Below are 18315 nucleotides of genomic sequence, written 5' to 3' on the forward strand. Positions count from 1 at the left end.
TGTTTTATATTAATATATTGTAGGACTCTTTCAAAATTCTTCAAGTCATTCTTTCATATTTAGTTTCTGAATTCTGATTTTTTTTTTTTTTTTTGTATTTGGGATTTAACTAGGACATTTCACCACTGAGTTACATCCCCAGACCTTTTTTATTTTTTATTTTGAGACAGAGTCTCACTTAGTTCCTTAGGGCGTTGCTCAGTTGCTGAGTCTGACCTTAAACCTGGGATCTTCCTGTCCCAGCTCTCCCAAACCCCCCAGTTGCTGGGATTATAGGCATGTGCCACTTTCATTTTTTTTTTTTTTCCCCATCCTTCCCCAAACCATTCTAATGGAACTGCAGTAAATCTAAACTTATACATTAGCTTGAGAGAAAGTTGACATGAATATTCACTCACTTGACCCAGAAACTTGTTATTTCTCACCATTTATTCAAGTTTTCTTTTTGTTTTTGCAAGATTTACTGAAGTTTTGTTTTTTGAAGTTCTGTACCTATTTTTTTAGTAAAACTTTTACTTTTTCTTTTGTTAATAACGAATAGAATCATTTTGTGTTAAATTTCTTCGTGAGTTGTTGCTGGTATTTATATATTCTTTTAGCATCTTTTGGTCTATTTTTTCATTGTACCTATTAATTATCATCAGATATTTGAATTCCTTTGCTCTTTCCTGTTTATTTTTTTATCTCTTTTTCCTTTCTGACGATTGTGACTGCTCTTGCTCTTTCGTTAAACTTTACTTTTGTACTTTTTCTCTAATCTTTTCATTTAGGTAAAAACAGATAACATAGCAAGAATTTACCAGCCCAAACGTTATGCTTTGTCACCTAAGACAACAATTACATTGGCACATCTACTTGCTGCTCGCGAAGATCTGTCTAAGATTATTAGGACAAGTAGTGGCTCCAGCCGGGAGAAGACAGCATGTGCCATTAATAAGGTTGGTTTTTCTTTCAACATAATGGAGAGTAAATTTACCATTATCCTTGTTTGTCATTTTTATGGAGTTTGGTCCATTTTTCTTTTGTGTTCTTTTGTGAGCCAGAAAAGAGCATGGAGGAGCTTAAGTCCATGTAGACTTAATTATGCTTTTTAGTGTGTATTATTCATTTGAATATTTGTGTTCATAAATTAAAGTTTTATCTGAATCTAAGGAATTAAGAATTACTTTTATCAGTAGCTTTAGCAAGAATTATTTGCTTTATTTCTAGTATGTAGTCTTCTTTTTCTTTTTCTTTTTTTTTGTAGGAATCTGAAGGAATTTTTTCAGGTATTGACTTTTGGTTGCAGGAGGTTGGGGGGGCAGTAGAAATTTGTTCTTTGTAGATATACATGATAGTAGAATGTATTTTTGACATATTATACATACATGGAATATAACTTCCCATTCTTGTTGTTGTACATGATGTGGCATTACATTGGTCGTGTATTCATTTATGAACATAGGAGAGTTATGTCTCATTCATTCTACTGTTTCCTATTCCTATCCTCCTTCCCTTCCCTTCGTTCCCCTTTGTCTAATCCAATGAAATTCTATCCCCCTTCCCCCCTCGCACTTATGGTGTTGTTAACATCGGTATATCAGAGAGAACATTCGGCCTGTGCTTTTTGAGGATTGGCTTATTTCACTTAGTATGATAGTCTCTAGTTCCATCCATTTACAGCAAATGCCATCATTTCACTCTTCTTTATGAATGATGATTTAACTCTATATCTTTGATATAAAGGGAAGAAGAGCACATAGTTTAGTCATACCAGTCTGGCCTTTATTTAGAGGAATCACTACCTTGGGCAAGTCACTGAATCTCTTTGAGCTTCTATTTCCCGATTCAGAGTATAGATCCATTTCTTTGACAGTGATCTTAAATTAAAAAAGCTCAAGGACCCTGAAGTTTTTTTTTTTGTTTGTTTGTTTGTTTTTTCTTACAGTGTCAATAATAGTAAACTAATTTAGAATGTTAATATCAGCTAGCTAGCATGTCTTCTCTGTTTCAGTAGCATCCTTCATGGCAGACTATTATAAAAGAGTAAAAAATCAAAAGGAAGGGATATGGATAATTTAAGGCATTGTTTTTCAGTGTAGTTTGAGATAGGATATATTGTCAGAGGGACTTACTTTTTTTTCCTATTCCCTCCACTCCATCTCCTCCTCCATTCTCCCTTCCCCCTCCTCTCCTTGGTGCTTGGGATCCAGCCCAGGGCATTGAGCATGATAGACAAATGTTCTACTACTGAGCTGGACCTCCAGCCCTGGAGATAGTTGTTTTTAAAGTGAACTTTCTAATTATTGCTAAGTTAGGCATCACAAATGTTTGCCTCTCTGCTTCCATTTTGGATCACCCCCTTCTATATTCTGAAAGTGTTCTTTCCTTAAATATGTTACTTAATGTCTTAAATTGGATTATAGTCAAAATCTAGTCTTACTGGATTAAAGTTCTGTTTCTTTAAGTAACATTTGCCCATGTTTTATCTGAGTTTATAGTCTACTTGAGGGTAACCTTAAGATCATTTCTTGGAGCAGCATCTCCATATACCCGCCAACATATTATGTTGGGTTAGAGAGACCAGTGAGAATAACAAGCAAAAGAAGGTGGATTTTGGGGGGGGGGGGGGTTTGTTAATTAGGATATTATTGCTGACATTAAAAGAGTGTTTGCATACTTAGAACTTTGTTCCAAAATGAGAATGTGGTGGTACTTTCTGTTACTTATTTACCACATAAATTTTTAAAGTCAGTTTGATTAAAGCATCAGTGGAAGTGGAATCCAACTAGTCCTAGGTCATTTTGGTTAAGGAGTACATATTTTGCTTTCTTTCCTGAAAAGCAATAGTAAAATGCTGTTGAATTCCCCTTGACTGTGGTGAGTGGTTGACACCCTCCTCAATTACCTTTCACTCTGCTCACGGCATATGTTGTTCCTTCTGGAGAAGTTTAGGAATTAAATTCTTCCCTAGTTTGTCCTTCAGGGTATTGCAAAGCATAGGTTAAGGAAGTATATCAACTTTTAATTTTTCTTATATAAGCTGAGTATCCCTTATCTAAAGTGCTTGGGAACAGAAGTGTTTCAGATTTGGATTTCTTTTGAATTCTGGAGTATTTGCATATATGTAATGGAATAGCTTGCAGATGGGACCCAGAATTCATTTATGTTTTATATATGTGTTATACAAATAGCCTAAAGGTAATTTTATATCATATTTTTAGTGTACCTATGTGTTGACTGACCCATTATATAAGATTAATTGTGGAATTTTCTACTTGTGAACATCATGTTAATGCTTAGAAAGTTTTTGATTTTGGAGTATTTTACCTTTCGTATTTTAGGAGTAGGGATGTTCGACCTGTAATGTTATAGTTACTGTCATTAAAAAGTTAAGTAAGTGAACTTAAGTTTCTCATGAGAAAAAAATGATTCATTGAAAAATCCTTGTATCTCTTTGCTGTGATGCCTGGTATTATACTTATTATATTCAATTCTGACTTCATTACATTCACATGTTATTATCAATACTTTGTGCTTTGTTGAAATAAAATGTGCTTAGGAATACAATTTTTTATTTGATACTCTATTACCAAATTAATGTTAAATAAAGGGTATGTAGTTTGTATTAAAAAATATTTTACTTATGAAGTTCTTAGCATGATATATACTACATTTGTTATTGAATTTGTTAGACTTAAATAAGAGGAAATTAATAAGCTCTTCATTTCAGAAATACTCCCCCAGATTTTTTTAAAAATAATATCACATTCTGAGGAATTTGTCATATATCACACTTATATTTTTCAATATTAATTTATACTACTGTGTGTGATACTTTCATGTTGTTAAATATTTGGCTTTTTTATTAGAAACAATAACTTTAGTATTATTTGAAATCTTTATGTAAATTTTAACTTTTAAAGTACTAGAAACTGAAAGAAAATATTTCTTCACACAGGTGCTGATGGGAAGAGTTCCTGACAGGGGAGGACGGCCAAATGAAATTGAACCACCACCCCCTGAAATGCCCCCATGGCAAAAGAGACAAGATGGCGGTGGAAGGGGTGGTTGGGGTGGTGGCGGTGGAGGTGGTGGTAGAGGAGGTGGTGGGGGTGGAAGAGGTGGGTGGGGAGGGGGAGGCGGAGGAGGGTGGGGAGGAGGTGGTGGAGGAGGTGGTGGTAGAGGAGGTTTCCAGGGCAGAGGAGATTATGGTGGTAGGGGAGATTATGGTGGAAGAGGAGGCTATGGTGGAAGAGGGGGCTATGGTGGAAGAGGTTATGGAGATCCATATGGAGGAGGAGGTGGTGGTGGTGGTGGTGGTGGATATAGAAGATATTAAAAACTGCAAAAATTAGATAGTAGTGCTTACTTCTTGTTAGATATTTTAGGCATAGTATTCTAAATAACAAACTTGACTATCATCTTTGAAGGAAACACGTTAGATTCCCTGATGAAATCATTCTTGAATTGGGTTAATGTGTAAGAACATTGTTTTATACTACCAGTTGATCTCTCAAAGTGATGACTTTTTCCACATTCTGTGTACTCTTGAGCATGTTGTGTCTTTTTAAAAAACAAAAAATGAACAAAAATATTTTTTAAAATGTAAATATTTATTACCATCAGACTTGGAAAATGGAAAGTATTTTATTGTCATGATTGAATTTAGATTGTTAACCTGTATTTTGTTCAGGATTGAAACACATAAATGATTCTGCCTGTAATAGAAAAGAATATAGACTCTTGCCTCATCTGTATTCCTGTAGATGTTTTATATTTGTTAATTCTATTTTACAAAATAGGAAAGGGACTCATAGTTCTGTTCAAAAGGTAGTTGTCGTGATTTGTTTTTTCTTTTATAGGATGAGATTCTTCTGATCACGTTTCTGTTTAAGGTTCTATTAATTGAAGCCGTCTTTTTATGATGCATATTTGATTTTTGTTTTCCAGTTGGATTTGAAACTGGTACAGTTTTGTTTGAAAAGCTAAGTCGAAACTTGAGGTCAGAATTACTTTGAAGGGACTAAGATACATACCCGTTTTACATAATGTTGTGAAAAATATTCCTATGAACTGATCTCTTCATTGTGCCCTCACTTTAGGTAACCTAATATTCAAAGGTAGACTGAACTGTATTACATAGGAGTAAGGCAATAATTTCCAGTTTCAGTAGATTGGGGTAAGGTAAGGCATGGTTGATAATTCTGATTCACTGCTAAATTTGGGAAACATAGTATTAGGGAATGGCTACATGTGGTTTTGTGTTATGTGGTTGGGGATCAAGAGTTGTGAATTTGAACTGTGGCCAGGGGTGATATGGATTGAAATGACCTTAGCTCTCAAGAATTGATTTGTCCTTAATTGTCAAAAGAGAAATGAGTCACTTGCCCATTGCTCAGGTTGTTTCTTAAAGACTTAATTAGCAATGAAATTTGTTGAAAACTTGTAGAGATCCTATTGTGAGTGGTTTAAGAGATGATTGGTATTTTTCTCAGCATAAGAATTGGAGAAAAAGAGCTGATCATATTAATTTTTTCACTCCCCCTATAAAATCTCAGTGTGGGCTCCTGGTCAATACCTGTACATAATAACCTGGATCTAACCAATTCAACTGGTAATAGCTGAATTACCAGTGGGCAAATGGTATTTGATATTTGGCAGGTTTGTTGTAAATTCTCTGGCAAAATCTAAAATAATGTTAAATCTTTAAACATAAATATTGTGTATGGTGTAGTCTTTGACATGTATTTATCAAGCTAAATGAAGAAATGTGTTCAGGATAGAAAAACGAAGTTTTGGTTATTTGTAAACTTCAGGGGTTTTTTGTGTTTATATTTAATGAAGTGACTTAATTTCATTTGTGATAATTGAAGGAAAAAGGGTTTACATAATTAAGAAAACGCCTATATCAGTAGCTATAAACTTGAAAATACTTTAAAATACATTTATGTATAAGTAAAAGACCACTTGAGTAAAATGTTTCAGAAGAGTTAGTTTTAAAAAATGTTCATTTAAAACTTTTATATTTCTGCCTCTTTTCTTTTTGAGACCATTAGTTGCTGATATGGAAAGACTTATAATCACTTTTAACTTTTTTAACACTAAAGGTTTATAATAAATATGGCAGAAGAATTAGTTTGTAAAATTCTGTAATACCTTCATAGAGTACCACTTGGTTGTTTATTGTAATCACTATAAATCTTTTCTCATTTGAATACCTCTCCTGGAGTCATAGTAGAGCTGGAACTCCTATTTACACATTTCTGTGAATGAAAAGCAGTCATCTAGACCCAAACATCTTATTCTTTCTTTTAACATGGGATTTTCATAATAATCTTTGATCTGTAAATTTTTTTTTTTTTTTTTCAGAACAGCTTGCTGAGCAATATTTAAAATAGCAGTGAGCTTATTTAGGACCTTAATGTGAAAGGCCATAATGTGAAAATGTTTTATAAATTGAGTGCAGTACAAATATAGAATAAGATGAATGGTACTCCACTGCTTCCTAAAATCTAACAGCTTTTTTTGATACAAGTTCTTCATTCTTTTCAACCTCTTCATTAATGGTTCTCAGCTTCATTATTTTCTACTTTCATACTTTCCTTTCCTGCCTGTCTTTGTCCAGCTAGTGGCACCTAATAGCACCTATAGACATGATCTTACTGGAAGTTTCTGGATTAAAGTAGTAATTGACCTTTTCTCTGGGCCATAAAATAGCATGCATTCTGTCCATAGGTAATTACCACACAATTACTCATAAACTCGCATCAAAAAACAAAACAAAACAAAAACAAAAAACGGGGGAAATAGGTATTTTCTTTGAATCTATTTCCTTGAATCTATTTTCCAAGGTGTCCATGGAAACCTTGCCTCATTAGGGAGAATAAACGAAACAAAACATTTTAAACCAGCATTTAAAAAAAAAGAAACCTACCTGTATTTGTGACAAAAGGTATGACAACCTAAAAAAGATAAGTGGCCAGAAAATGTTTTTTTTTTTTTTTAATTTTTTTTTATTTTTTATTTTTCATTTTATTGTAAACATATGGGATACATGTTGTTTCTCTGTTTGTACATGGCGTAAAGGCATACCATTTGTGTAGTCATAAATTTACATAGAGTAATGTTGTTTGATTCATTCTCTTATTTTTTCCCTTCCCCCCACCCCTCCCACCCCTCTTTTCCCTCTATGCAGTCCTTCCTTCCTCCATACATGCCCCCCTCCCTAACCCTAACTCTAACCCTAACACTAACCCTTCCCTCCCCCCATTATGTGTCACCATCCACTTATTAGCAATATCATTCTTCCTTTGGCTTTTTGAGATTGGCTTATCTCACTTAGCATGATATTCTCCAATTTCATCCATTTGCCTGCAAATGCCATAATTTTATCATTCTTTATGGCTGAGTAATATTCCACTGTATATATATACCACAGCTTCTTTATCCACTCATCAATTGAAGGGCATCTAGGTTGGTTCCACAGTCTGGCTATTGTGAATTGAGCAGCTATGAACATTGATGTGGCTGTATCTCTGTAGTATGCTGATTTTAAGTCCTTTGGATATAGGCCAAGGAGTGGGATAGCTGGGTCAAATGGAGGGTCCATTCCAAGTTTTCTAAGGAATCTCCACACTGCTTTCCAGAGTGGCTGCACTAATTTGCAGCCCCACCAGCAATGTATGAGTGTACCTTTCTCCCCACATCCTCGCCAACACCTGTTGTTGCTCGTATTCTTGATAATCGCCATTCTAATTGGGGTGAGATGGAATCTTAGGGTGGTTTTGATTTGCATTTCTCTTATTACTAGAGATGTTGAGCATTTTTCCATATGTTTGTTGATTGCTTGTAGATCTTCTTCTGTGAAGTGTCTATTCATTTCCTTAGCCCATTTGTCGACTGGATTATTTGAATTCTTGGAGTAGAGTTTTTTGAGTTCTTTATAGATTCTGGAGATTAGTGCTCTATCTGAAGTATGATTGGCAAAGATATTCTCCCACTCAGTAGGCTCTTTCTTCGCGTTGCTGATAGTTTCCTTTGCTGAGAGAAAGCTTTTTAGTTTGAATCTATCCCAGTTATTGATTCTTGCTTTTATTTCTTGTGCTATGGGAGTTCTGTTAAGGAAGTCTGGTCCTAAGCCGACATGTTGAAGATCTAGACCTACTTTTTCTTCTATAATCTGCAGGGTGTCTGGTCTGATTTCGAGGTCCTTAATCCATTTTGAGTTTAGTTTCGTGAGAGATATGGGTTTAGTTTCATTCTGTTGCATATGGATTTCCAATTCTCCCAGCACCATTTGTTGAAGAGGCTTATCTTTTCTCCATTGCATATTTTTGGCCTTTGTCTAGTATGAGAAAATTGTATTTATTTGGGTTTGTGTCCGTGTCCTCTATTCTGTACCATTGATCTACCTTTCTATTTTGGTACCAATACCATGCTGTTTTTGTTACTATTGCTTTGTAGTAGAGTTGAAGATCTGGTATTGCAATACCCCCTGTTTCACTCTTCCTGCTAAGGATTGCTTTAGCTATTCTGGGTTTCTTATTCTTCCAGATGAATTTCATAATTGCTTGCTCTATTTCTGTAAGGTTGGGATTTTAATTGAATTTTAATTGGAATTGCATTGAATCTATATAGCACTTTAGGTAGTATGGCCATTTTGACAATATTAATTCTTCCTATCCAAGAACATGGAATATCTTTCCATTTTCTAAGGTGTTCTTTAATTTCTTTCTTTAGTGTTGTATAGTTCTCATTGTAGAGGTCTTTCACCTCTTTTGTGAGATTGATTCCCAATTATTTTATTTTTTTCGAGGCTATTGTGAATGGGGTAGTTTTCCTAATTTCTCTTTCTGAAGATTCATCAATTATGTATAAAAACGCGTTGGATTTATGAGCATTGATCTTGTAACCTGCTACTTTACTGAATTCACTTATGAGTTCTAAGAGTTTTCTGGTGGAATTTCCAGGTTCCTCTACATATATAATCATGTCATCATTGAATAGGGATAGTTTGAGTTCTTCTTTTCCAATTCGTATCCCTTTAATTTCTTTGGTTTGTCTAATTGCTCTGGCTAGAGTCTCAAGAACAATGTTGAATAGAAGTGGTGAAAGAGGGCATCCCTGCCTTGTTCCAGTTTTCAGGGGGAATGCTTTCAGTTTTTCACCATTTAGAATGATATTAGCCACGGGCTTAGCATAGATGGCCTTTACAATGTTAAGAAATGTTCCCACTATCCCTATTTTTTCTAGTGTTTTGAGCATGAAAGGGTGCTGTATTTTATCAAATGCTTTTTCAGAAAATGTTTTGACAGTGATACTTCTATACCTTGTAAGAAGTACAGAATAGAGAAAATTTTGGTGGCAGTTTAATCTTTTCTTCAGGTTCATGTTGTCAGTATTGTTTTCATTCTTTTGTGTGAAATATTATGAATTTTCAAAATGATAAATACACCTCCATCCACATGTACCAGAATGCTTTTCACAGTAGAATTTGAGTGACTAAAAATACCTCCATTGATCCAGTTAACAAAATAATTGGGAATTAAGGGAAAATCATGGCTATCTCCAATCACTGTAAAGAATTATGACCACGAATGAACTACTATGAGTGGGTCTGTGCCCTCAGATGAATAATTTTCTACCAGAGTTATCTTCTTTACTTGGTAGTTTGTTTTTGTGGAATGGGAAATTAAAGGTGAAAGCCACAGAGAAATGATAGCCTCAAGTTTGTCTCCATTAATGTTAAGAATTTATAGACTTATATTTGGGGATCACTGTAAGTCATCATGAATAAGGTGGGAAAAGGTTAGATACTTCTCTACGGTTACTTCTTCATGATATTAAAAACTCAAACTGAAAATTTAGTTGCTTTGCTTGTCCTTTCAGGAAAATTGATTGTTTAATAGCATAGGGGAGTGATCTCATTGTGGATATAGTAAAAATTCAGGTGAAGTTTTTACATATTCATGAAGTTGAAGAAACACAGGACATTTATTTTATAGGGATTCTAATGTCTTTTATCATATAAATATTACACAAGAAAAACTTACATCAAGTATCAAAAAAACTTTACAGTCTATACATTTTTTTTTCCTTGCAGTTCTTTTACATTATACATCTTTAGACAGAAATTCACAAATGGTCAGGGAAAAGGTGAGTCAATTAACGAGGAAAATGAGAAGTGACATTGCTATTAAAAAAAAATTTGTCCTTGTTTTGACAGATACATTTGTGCCCAAATTTATTTCAGTCAATATGAGGAACAAAATTTGCAGCCTAGTTTTGATAAACCAAAAACGTTTTAGATTATTTCTGTAGATTCCACCAGATCTTGTAGCTCAACATGAATAATATTAATTTATACACCGTACTTTGGCCCTTGCTGGATTATAAAAACTTGAGATGAAACTACTGTCTCCTATTCATTTTGATGATAGATTCTACAGTGCTTGAGATTGTCTAGTCATGATAATTTGACTAAGGGGACTGACCTTTTGAATTCCTACATATTACAGATTATTTACATTAAAAACTAATTGGGGGGTCTTCATTTTGGATGGAGAGTAAGAAGAATGAAAAATTTTTTTCTGTGACTGTTTAAAATATTGAGTTATACAGCCATTTTGGTCTTTATGAGAGGAAAATAATAGAGAAGAATACAATTTTAAAATTTGTCAGAAGTGCATATTTGTCCCATAATACATTAAGTAACAGTACTACAAAGAGTTTGTATACCAGGTGGTAGACCTGAGCAGCCCTGCTTTGAGGATTTCTGAGTTTGGACTTAGAAAAAGAATAAATTTGTGTGCAAAGTGATTCTTTAAAATGTAATGAAACACTAACTATAATCTAGTTCTGTGTCAGTAAAACTCAGTACAAAAAAGTGTTCAGATGGAAAGTAGTTTTTCATAAAGAAGCTACTTAAGTGATCTGAATCCTCTAAGTAGGCAGCACAGTATATATACTTTGCATTTTTATGAAGACTTTGTGCTGATTATTGACTTTAGGTTTGAGACTTTCAGTTGTTAAGATTATATTCTTGGCAGTTGGTGAACTTGTGTAGGAATTGCAAGTCAGCCTGATACCAGACTTTGCAAGCATGAAAATTCCTTCAAAAAGAAAATGGTGGTTGTATGATTTTTAAAAAGAGAACTAAAATAAGGCTGATAATGGAGTTTGTGACTACTTGCCTAGGCAACCAAATGATCCAATTTATCATTAATCTTAATAGTAGAATATTCATGGGACAGTTGTTGTTTTTGCCAAATAATAACAGTTTATATTTTTAGCAGTTTCTCCATCTTCTAACAAACCGAACTATATATTTGTGAATTTTTAACTGAAAGTCACATTTGTGAATAAATGACTAAAGATTGTTCAATTTACTTCTACATTTATGAAGGAAAAAAATCCCAAGCCACATGCATATCTGATATTGTATATACATGTTATGTACATATGTACATGCTGTCAGCTATTATTTAAGCCACTAATCCAATTAGCTTATTTCTAAATAGTATTACTAGAAAGACAGTTTAAGCACACATTCAGTTCAAAAGAGAACTTTAAAAATAGTTTACTTAAAAGATAAAGATGGAACATGAGTTAAATGAGTTAAATACACTTCAGAGACCATTTCTTAAAACCATAAACTCCTAATTCTATCCACTGTAGAATATATGGAGACAAACATGTTTACATTGTTTCTTTAGCTCATTAAGCTAGTCATGTATGAGATGATAATAGCTATATTTCTAGATATTGGATTTGATTACTTATAATGACTTCAAGACTAGAATCATGAGTTGACCTGCAATTGGATAATGTCATGTTGTTTAATAGGTCCCTAAAAAGCCATGGCTGCATTTCTGGAAATTCCTTTCTAGATAGATATGCTCATGTGTGTGAGCACAGTGAGGAAGGAGGGGAAAGAAGCTAATTGATTAGGTCTGAGGTAGCGAAGTAGAAAACAGATTCACAAGGAGTGCTGGCATGTAGAAGACAGTCTGCTTGGAATTGGGTATTTTTTCATTATAAACAAAAAATTGGGCAGGTCAAAGTAATTTCTTCAGTTTATAGAAAACTCAAGGAAGCAAATGCATTTTTCAGAGATTTTAGTTCTAAGGAAGAATCAGTTATGCATGCCACATGAAATGCTACCTTGTCACGAAACTGTAATCATGTTTTAGCACACTTTTGGTATTAGTCCCAGGAAGGGAAAAAAGTTTTAGCATGAATGCCAGAAGTTTTTCATTCTTCAACTTTCCTCCCCTTTGAGTCAACTGACTGAAAGAGAAAACAGTGCTACAGATTAGGAATCTTTTAGGTAAAAACAAGTAACAAAAACAGTAACTGACTTTTCTTTTTTAAAGTGCCCTTTTTAAACAATCCCTGTAAAGTTCCCCGGGTCTTTGTGTTAATCAGTTAAGGAACAGATCTCCAGTGTAGTCATCTACAGATTGTGCTTCTTGAGTTTCTGGGCTAAGAACAATCACTTTGCTCCATTTGCGCTAAGACATGATTGGTTTTTTCAAGCTGAAGAGATTCTATTTTCTTCTGTGCATATTTCAGCTGGATCTTTAGGGCATCATTATCTGCTTTCAGGGTATTTATTTCCTGAAGGGAAAGGAGAATAAGGTGTGTTAATAAGCAGCAATGAATAGCAAATCAGCTAAAATACTGGAAATACTACACTTGATTGGCATCTCCTATTTATTGTGGTTGAGAATTTAAAACTATTTTCAAAAGTTATTTTGCCCTGAATAGAAAATAACATGTTAAATATCAAATGTGCATGTGCAAACAGCAATTAATCTTTGTTATCATATCACAGATGTGAATGGCTAGCAAGCAGAATAAACTATTCTTGGGTAGTGGGTGGAGGATGACGAAACCTTTGAATATTGTGTAGCAGATCTTCTTGGCAGAAAGTCTGGTCAGATATGAGCTGTGAAAGCAGTGCTTGCAAATTCTATAAGATGTTAGAGTTAGTTAATCTAAGACCCTCTCAAAGTCATTGAAAACTAATATATCCTTTTGATGCAGATAAAAATTTTATCTCACCCCTGAAACTGAGATTTAGTAATCTAATTTGTAGTGACTTAAGAGCCATCAGTTTATTTCTAAGCTTCTGATTTTGAAGCCCGTGTTCATACATTGTATTGCATTGATTACACCACAAGAATATGTGGGCAGTGTCTGTATAATGAGGGATAAATTGGGTTGTTTCTCAGCCTGAATTACCTGGTTTACTGTCCATTAGCTATTATATAATATTGAGCACCTGCTGGTGCTTGTGATAATAGACTATCTTAACGCTCACACTCACCCTAAAAAAAACTTGCCATATGGTGTCAGACTGGAGATTGGAACTCGATTACAAGTGACCCAAAAACCTATGCTTTTTCTTTTGTCCCATGCTTATTTAGAGGTATAGCATGTCATATTCATTAATATTTCTATTCATCTATTACATGCTATTTTCAAATACTGGTATAATAGGTAGTTCTTATGGATTGAGTTGTCAAATTTCAGACAAGTCATGTAAGGATTTTACTTAAGTGAAAAGTGGGACACATTGTTACTCTAAAATGTACATAGTGAATTATGGTCCTGAAGTCTCTTTGGCATGGGTGAAAATAAAGAGGCAACCATGAAAATGGTTAGGGGGTTTTCTGGCCCTGGTATTACTGAGGAAGAATTATCCTGGACCTAAATCATCTGAAATCTTTCTGCCAGCTACACTGTTCAGTTCATAGGCATGTAAAATGTCAAGATTTGAAAACTTAGCGTGGAATTCCATCTTTATATTTTATAGAGGATCAAATAGGTTGTAGACCTTAACAGCTGGGATTGGAAACAAATCTTTGTCTCCAAGACCGAAGTCCTTATAACTTTATCAAGTTCATTTTTCAAGGTTTCTTCCACTGTTGGTAAAACTTCTATTTGGTAGTTTTTACCCCTAAGGAGAAAGGGGTTTGTGTAATCCATGTTTGGCCACTTGATTCCTAAAGCACATCCTAATACTTTAAATAAAAATTCTTTCCTTTTATCCAGGAAATCTCTTGTTTTGTTTTTACATGTTTTTCCTAATATTATGTCTCTCATTCCAGGCATCAAATCAAGAGTTTCACAAACAATTTCTAACTTGTTTCTTCAAATGTTTCTCTAATTCTGTTCCTAGAAGTCTGACAGGAAAGGTACAGTGTTGAGAACAGTGCAGGAAATCCTGAGGCCTGGTGGGCAGTTTCACTGTATAGTCTGTAGAATTATGTAAGGAATTCTAACTAGAGTCGATGTTGGGTTATGTGTTTGTACTGCTATAGGCCTCCCAACACATATTGCAAACCTTGCTGTTTTGGGAAAAGGCAGGCAAGCATTCCTCCCCTTTAATAAAGTGAGTGATAATGTTAAAACTAATATAGCTTTGCTTCCTTGTCTCTAAAATGGTTTGTTACCTATAATTGGCAATGTTGTTCCTCCCTTTCTCCCTCCCCCCCTTTATTCTGTTAGTAGTCAATCTGAGCTAAATCTTCAGAATCTTCAGTTTACCTGCTCTGCCCTGTTTAGTTCTACTTTACCACAAGACTGATAAAAAGTGAAATGAATAGGTACCTGTTCCAGCTCTTGGTAGGTTGGGAGTCTGAGGTGACGGAGCTCCTCTTTTGATTTTATGAGGGATTCTTTATTTTCCCACTTGACAAAAGCCCGCTTTCTGACCAAGACTGGGCTGGGGCATGGAGATGTGGGACTGGGAAGCACATAAAGGGTATCCTGGGCTGCCTTCCTTGGAGAAGACAACACAAAGTGACCTGAAGGGCCCTCGCTGCCAATCCAAGGAAGTGACTCCGTCTGGGTGGACTTGTGGGCAACAGTTCTCTTCAGACGAACGGAAATCTTCTGTGAGGACACTCCCATCAACATGATTGTTCGATCCTTACTCTCCTCACTGTGTTCTACCATTTCCCCATTAGGGAATGTAAAAGAGCCTTCCTCAGGTGCTGTGGGAAGACACATAGTGTGTTAGTACTCTCGGGAAAGCAGACTCAAGATACTCAGATGAGTTTCACATGAGATGTTTCTTACTATTACAGGAATTCCACATTTCCAAATAGCCCCCATTTGCAGGTACCCATGTGGGAGGTAAGTAAAGGCTGAAATCCAGGGATTTCAAACTATAGCCTTTTTTCCCTGTTTGTACAAAGTTTTCCTGGAGGGTTACTGTTTCTGCAGGTAAGTTGGAATCCCTTCCTGAATGCTGCAAAGTTTCATCAAGTAAAGGGAGCAGGGTAAGTATAGAGACAGAAATGCTTCCATTTGTATAATAGGCACAGCTTAAATATGAGGGGAAAGTTAGCTTTGTGGAAATATGTTCCAAAATACGTTGCTCTTGTTTTGATACTAATGCAGAAGGACAGATGTGTCATTCTGGATCTTTTCATTGAACCAGTACACCTCCCTTTGCCGCAGTATAGAAATGTTAACCATAAGGAGTAATTTCCTGGAAAAGTAGAGTATTTGAGATGAGTGGTAGACTTTAAGATAAACTGCACCTCATCTAAGTTTACTGTTTGCAAAGACTCAGCGCTAATTTTGGATTCTCTGAAAAGCCCTATTATGTCCTGTACAACACTTAATAGACACAAATTTTGGATTGTTTATTTCAATGGGGACAAAAAAAAAAAAAAAAAAAATCCTTCCAGACTTTGGGGAATGATGGATTATGTGAAAGTATACATTTGTATTAAAGTTTTTGTTTTTTCCTGTTAGTAGATGTTTTTGCTTAAGACATTGGATTTAATCCAGGGCCTCACATGTGCTAGGCACTGAGTTATATCCTAACCCTTTATTTTTCTTACGTTTTTATTTTGAATCAGGGTTTTGCTAACTCACCCAGGCTGGCCTCAAACTTGAGATCCTCCTAACTCAGCCTCCCGAGTAGGTGATATTATAGGTGTCCCACCAAACTTGGCTTATTTTCCTACTTTTTAAAAAAATTTTTTTAGATGTTGGTAGACCTTTATTTTATTCATTTATTTATATGTGGTGCTGAGAATCAAACCCAGTGCCTCACACATCCAGGCAAGCGCTCTACCACTGAGCCACAACTCCAACCTGTATTTTCCTACTTTTTAAATTAATTCATATTAAATGTGCATATTGATGATTGATCATGTCCAAGCACCATTTTTCCACCCTCCTCCTGATCCCCACTTCTCAGTCCCTAGTAATCACTATTCTTTCTACTTTTAGTTGAACTTTTTTTTTTTTTAATTTACACATATAAAAGATAATATGCAACACTTTTCTGTGTCTGGCTTATTTTGATTAACATGGTATTTTCTAGTTCTATCCATTTGCTGCAAATGACAATTTCACTTTTCCTTATGGCTTAATAACATTCAATTGTGTTCATATACCATATTTTCTTTATCCATTCATCTGTTGGCAGTCACCTAGGCTTATTCCATATCTTAGTTACTATGGATAGTGCTGCAGTAAATTTGGCATACCGGTATCTTCTTCATTTATGGCATCATTTTCTTTGAATATTTGCCAAGAAATGAGATACCTAGATTATATGGTAGTTCTATTTTAATCTATTTTAATCTTTTGAGGGAACCTAGTGTTTTTACTAATTGACATTCCCTCTAACCATATATATGAGTTCCTTTCTATCCATATCCTTTCCAGTATTTGTTATTTTTTTTTTTTAAATAGCTATTCTAACTGGGATGAAATGGTATCTCATAGTTTTGATTTTTATATATTCTGGATATTAACTGTCAGATGAATAGCTGGCACATATTTGCTTGCATATTGTCTCGTCACTCTTTTTTCTTTTCCTGTACAGAAGCTTTTAAATTTGATGTAATTGTGTCAATTTTTGCTTTTGTTGCATGTGCTTTCATTGTAACCAGAAAATCATTGCCTGTACCAATCTTGAAGTGTTTCCCTTATATTTTCCTATAGTACTTTAATCTGTTTTGAGTTCATTTTTGTACAGGGTGAGAAGGGTCAAGTTTCAGTCTTTTGCATGTGGATGTCCAGGTTTCCAAGTATCATTTTTTGAAGAGGCTATCCTTTTTCCAGTGTATGTTTTTGGCACCTTTTTAGAGAATCACCTTCCATACCTAATTTGTTCAAGGTTTTTACCATGAATAGATGTTGAATTTTAATCATATGCTTTTTCTGCAACTACTGAGTTATCATAAGGATTTTTATCCTTCATTCTGTTTATGTGACATGTTTATTGATTTGCAAATGTGGAACCTTCTTTGTATACCTAGAGTGAAACCAGCTTGATCATGGTATATTCTTTTTGATGTGCTGTTGAATATGAGATACTATTTTCTTGAGGGTTTTCATATTGATTTTCATCAGGGTTATTGGTCTGTAGTTTTTGTTGTTGTGTCCTTGTCAGGTTTTTGTGACATAGTAATGCTGGTCTCGCAGAATGTGTTTGGAAGGGCGCCCTCTCTTTCAGTTCTGTGGAACTGTTTGAGAAATATTGGTGTTGGTTCTTCAAAAACCCTCCAATACTGGGCTTTCTTTGTTGGGAGTTGTTTTTGTTTGTGTTTTTTAACTGATTTGGTCTCATTACTTGTTATGGATTTATTCAGGTTTTGTATCCTGTTGGTTCAATTTTGGTAGGTCATATAACTTTGTCTGTTTCTTCTAAATTTCCCAGTTGATTAACACAGTTTTTCCCGATAATCCTTAATGATCCTTTGTATGTCTGTGATGTCAGGTGCTATGTCTTCTTTTTCACTTCTAACTTTATTTCTTTGAGTCTTCACTTTTTTTTCTTAGTCTGTCTAAAGGTTTGTCAATTTTGTTTATTTTTACAAAGAACCTTTTACTTAAGTGTTGTTTTGTTATTTTTTTTTAGATCATTTATTTCTGCTGATATTTCCCCCTTAATTGGGGGTCTGATTTTTTCTTTTCTAAACCCTTGAGATACATCATTAGGTTGTTTATTTGAAATTTTCTTTTTTTAAAAAAAGATTTTTTTAACGTAGTCATTCAGTGCTATAAACTTCCACGTTAGTATTGCTTTTGCTGCATTTCACAGGTTTTGATATGTTGTGTTTTCATTTTCATTTGTTTCAAGAAATTTTTAAATTTCCCTCTGACTTCCTCAATGACTCACTGTTCATTCAATGTGTTCAGCCTTTATGTACTCATATAATTTCTAAAGTTTCTCTTATTGCTTCTAGTTTTATTCCACTACGATCAGAAAAGATACAGGAAGTGGTTTGATTTTTTTTTTTTTTTTTTAATTGTTAAGACTTGTTCTGTGGCCTAGTACTTGATCTATTCTGGAAAACA

General features: G+C 34.6%; 2 protein-coding genes across 3 annotated transcripts in view; one reads left to right on the top strand and one right to left on the bottom strand.

Moving 5' to 3' along the window:
• The window catches only part of FAM98B (family with sequence similarity 98 member B), a 30174-nt gene extending 25117 nt beyond the window's left edge, over positions 1-5057 (top strand). The window contains exons 7-8 of the mRNA XM_079125967.1: positions 771-938; positions 3941-5057. Of these exons, the coding sequence (XP_078982093.1) occupies positions 771-938; positions 3941-4321 (549 nt within the window). The 3' untranslated portion in view covers positions 4322-5057. The remainder of the gene's footprint in view (positions 1-770; positions 939-3940) is intronic.
• Positions 5058-11254: 6197 nt separating this feature from the next.
• The window catches only part of RASGRP1 (RAS guanyl releasing protein 1), a 73871-nt gene continuing 66810 nt past the window's right edge, over positions 11255-18315 (bottom strand). The window contains exons 16-18 of one of the 2 annotated variants that reach the window (XM_079128074.1): positions 14599-14984; positions 12480-12600; positions 11255-12270 (exon numbers count right to left, since the gene is read on the bottom strand). In XM_079128074.1, the coding sequence (XP_078984200.1) occupies positions 12263-12270; positions 12480-12600; positions 14599-14984 (515 nt within the window). In that variant the 3' untranslated portion in view covers positions 11255-12262. Of the gene's footprint in view, positions 12601-14598; positions 14985-18315 lie in introns of both variants that reach the window. The other variant, XM_079128073.1, reaches the window with a different exon arrangement.

The sequence above is a fragment of the Sciurus vulgaris genome (assembly GCF_902686455.1).
Source record: "Sciurus vulgaris genome assembly, chromosome: 2".
Taxonomy (NCBI): domain Eukaryota; kingdom Metazoa; phylum Chordata; class Mammalia; order Rodentia; family Sciuridae; genus Sciurus; species Sciurus vulgaris.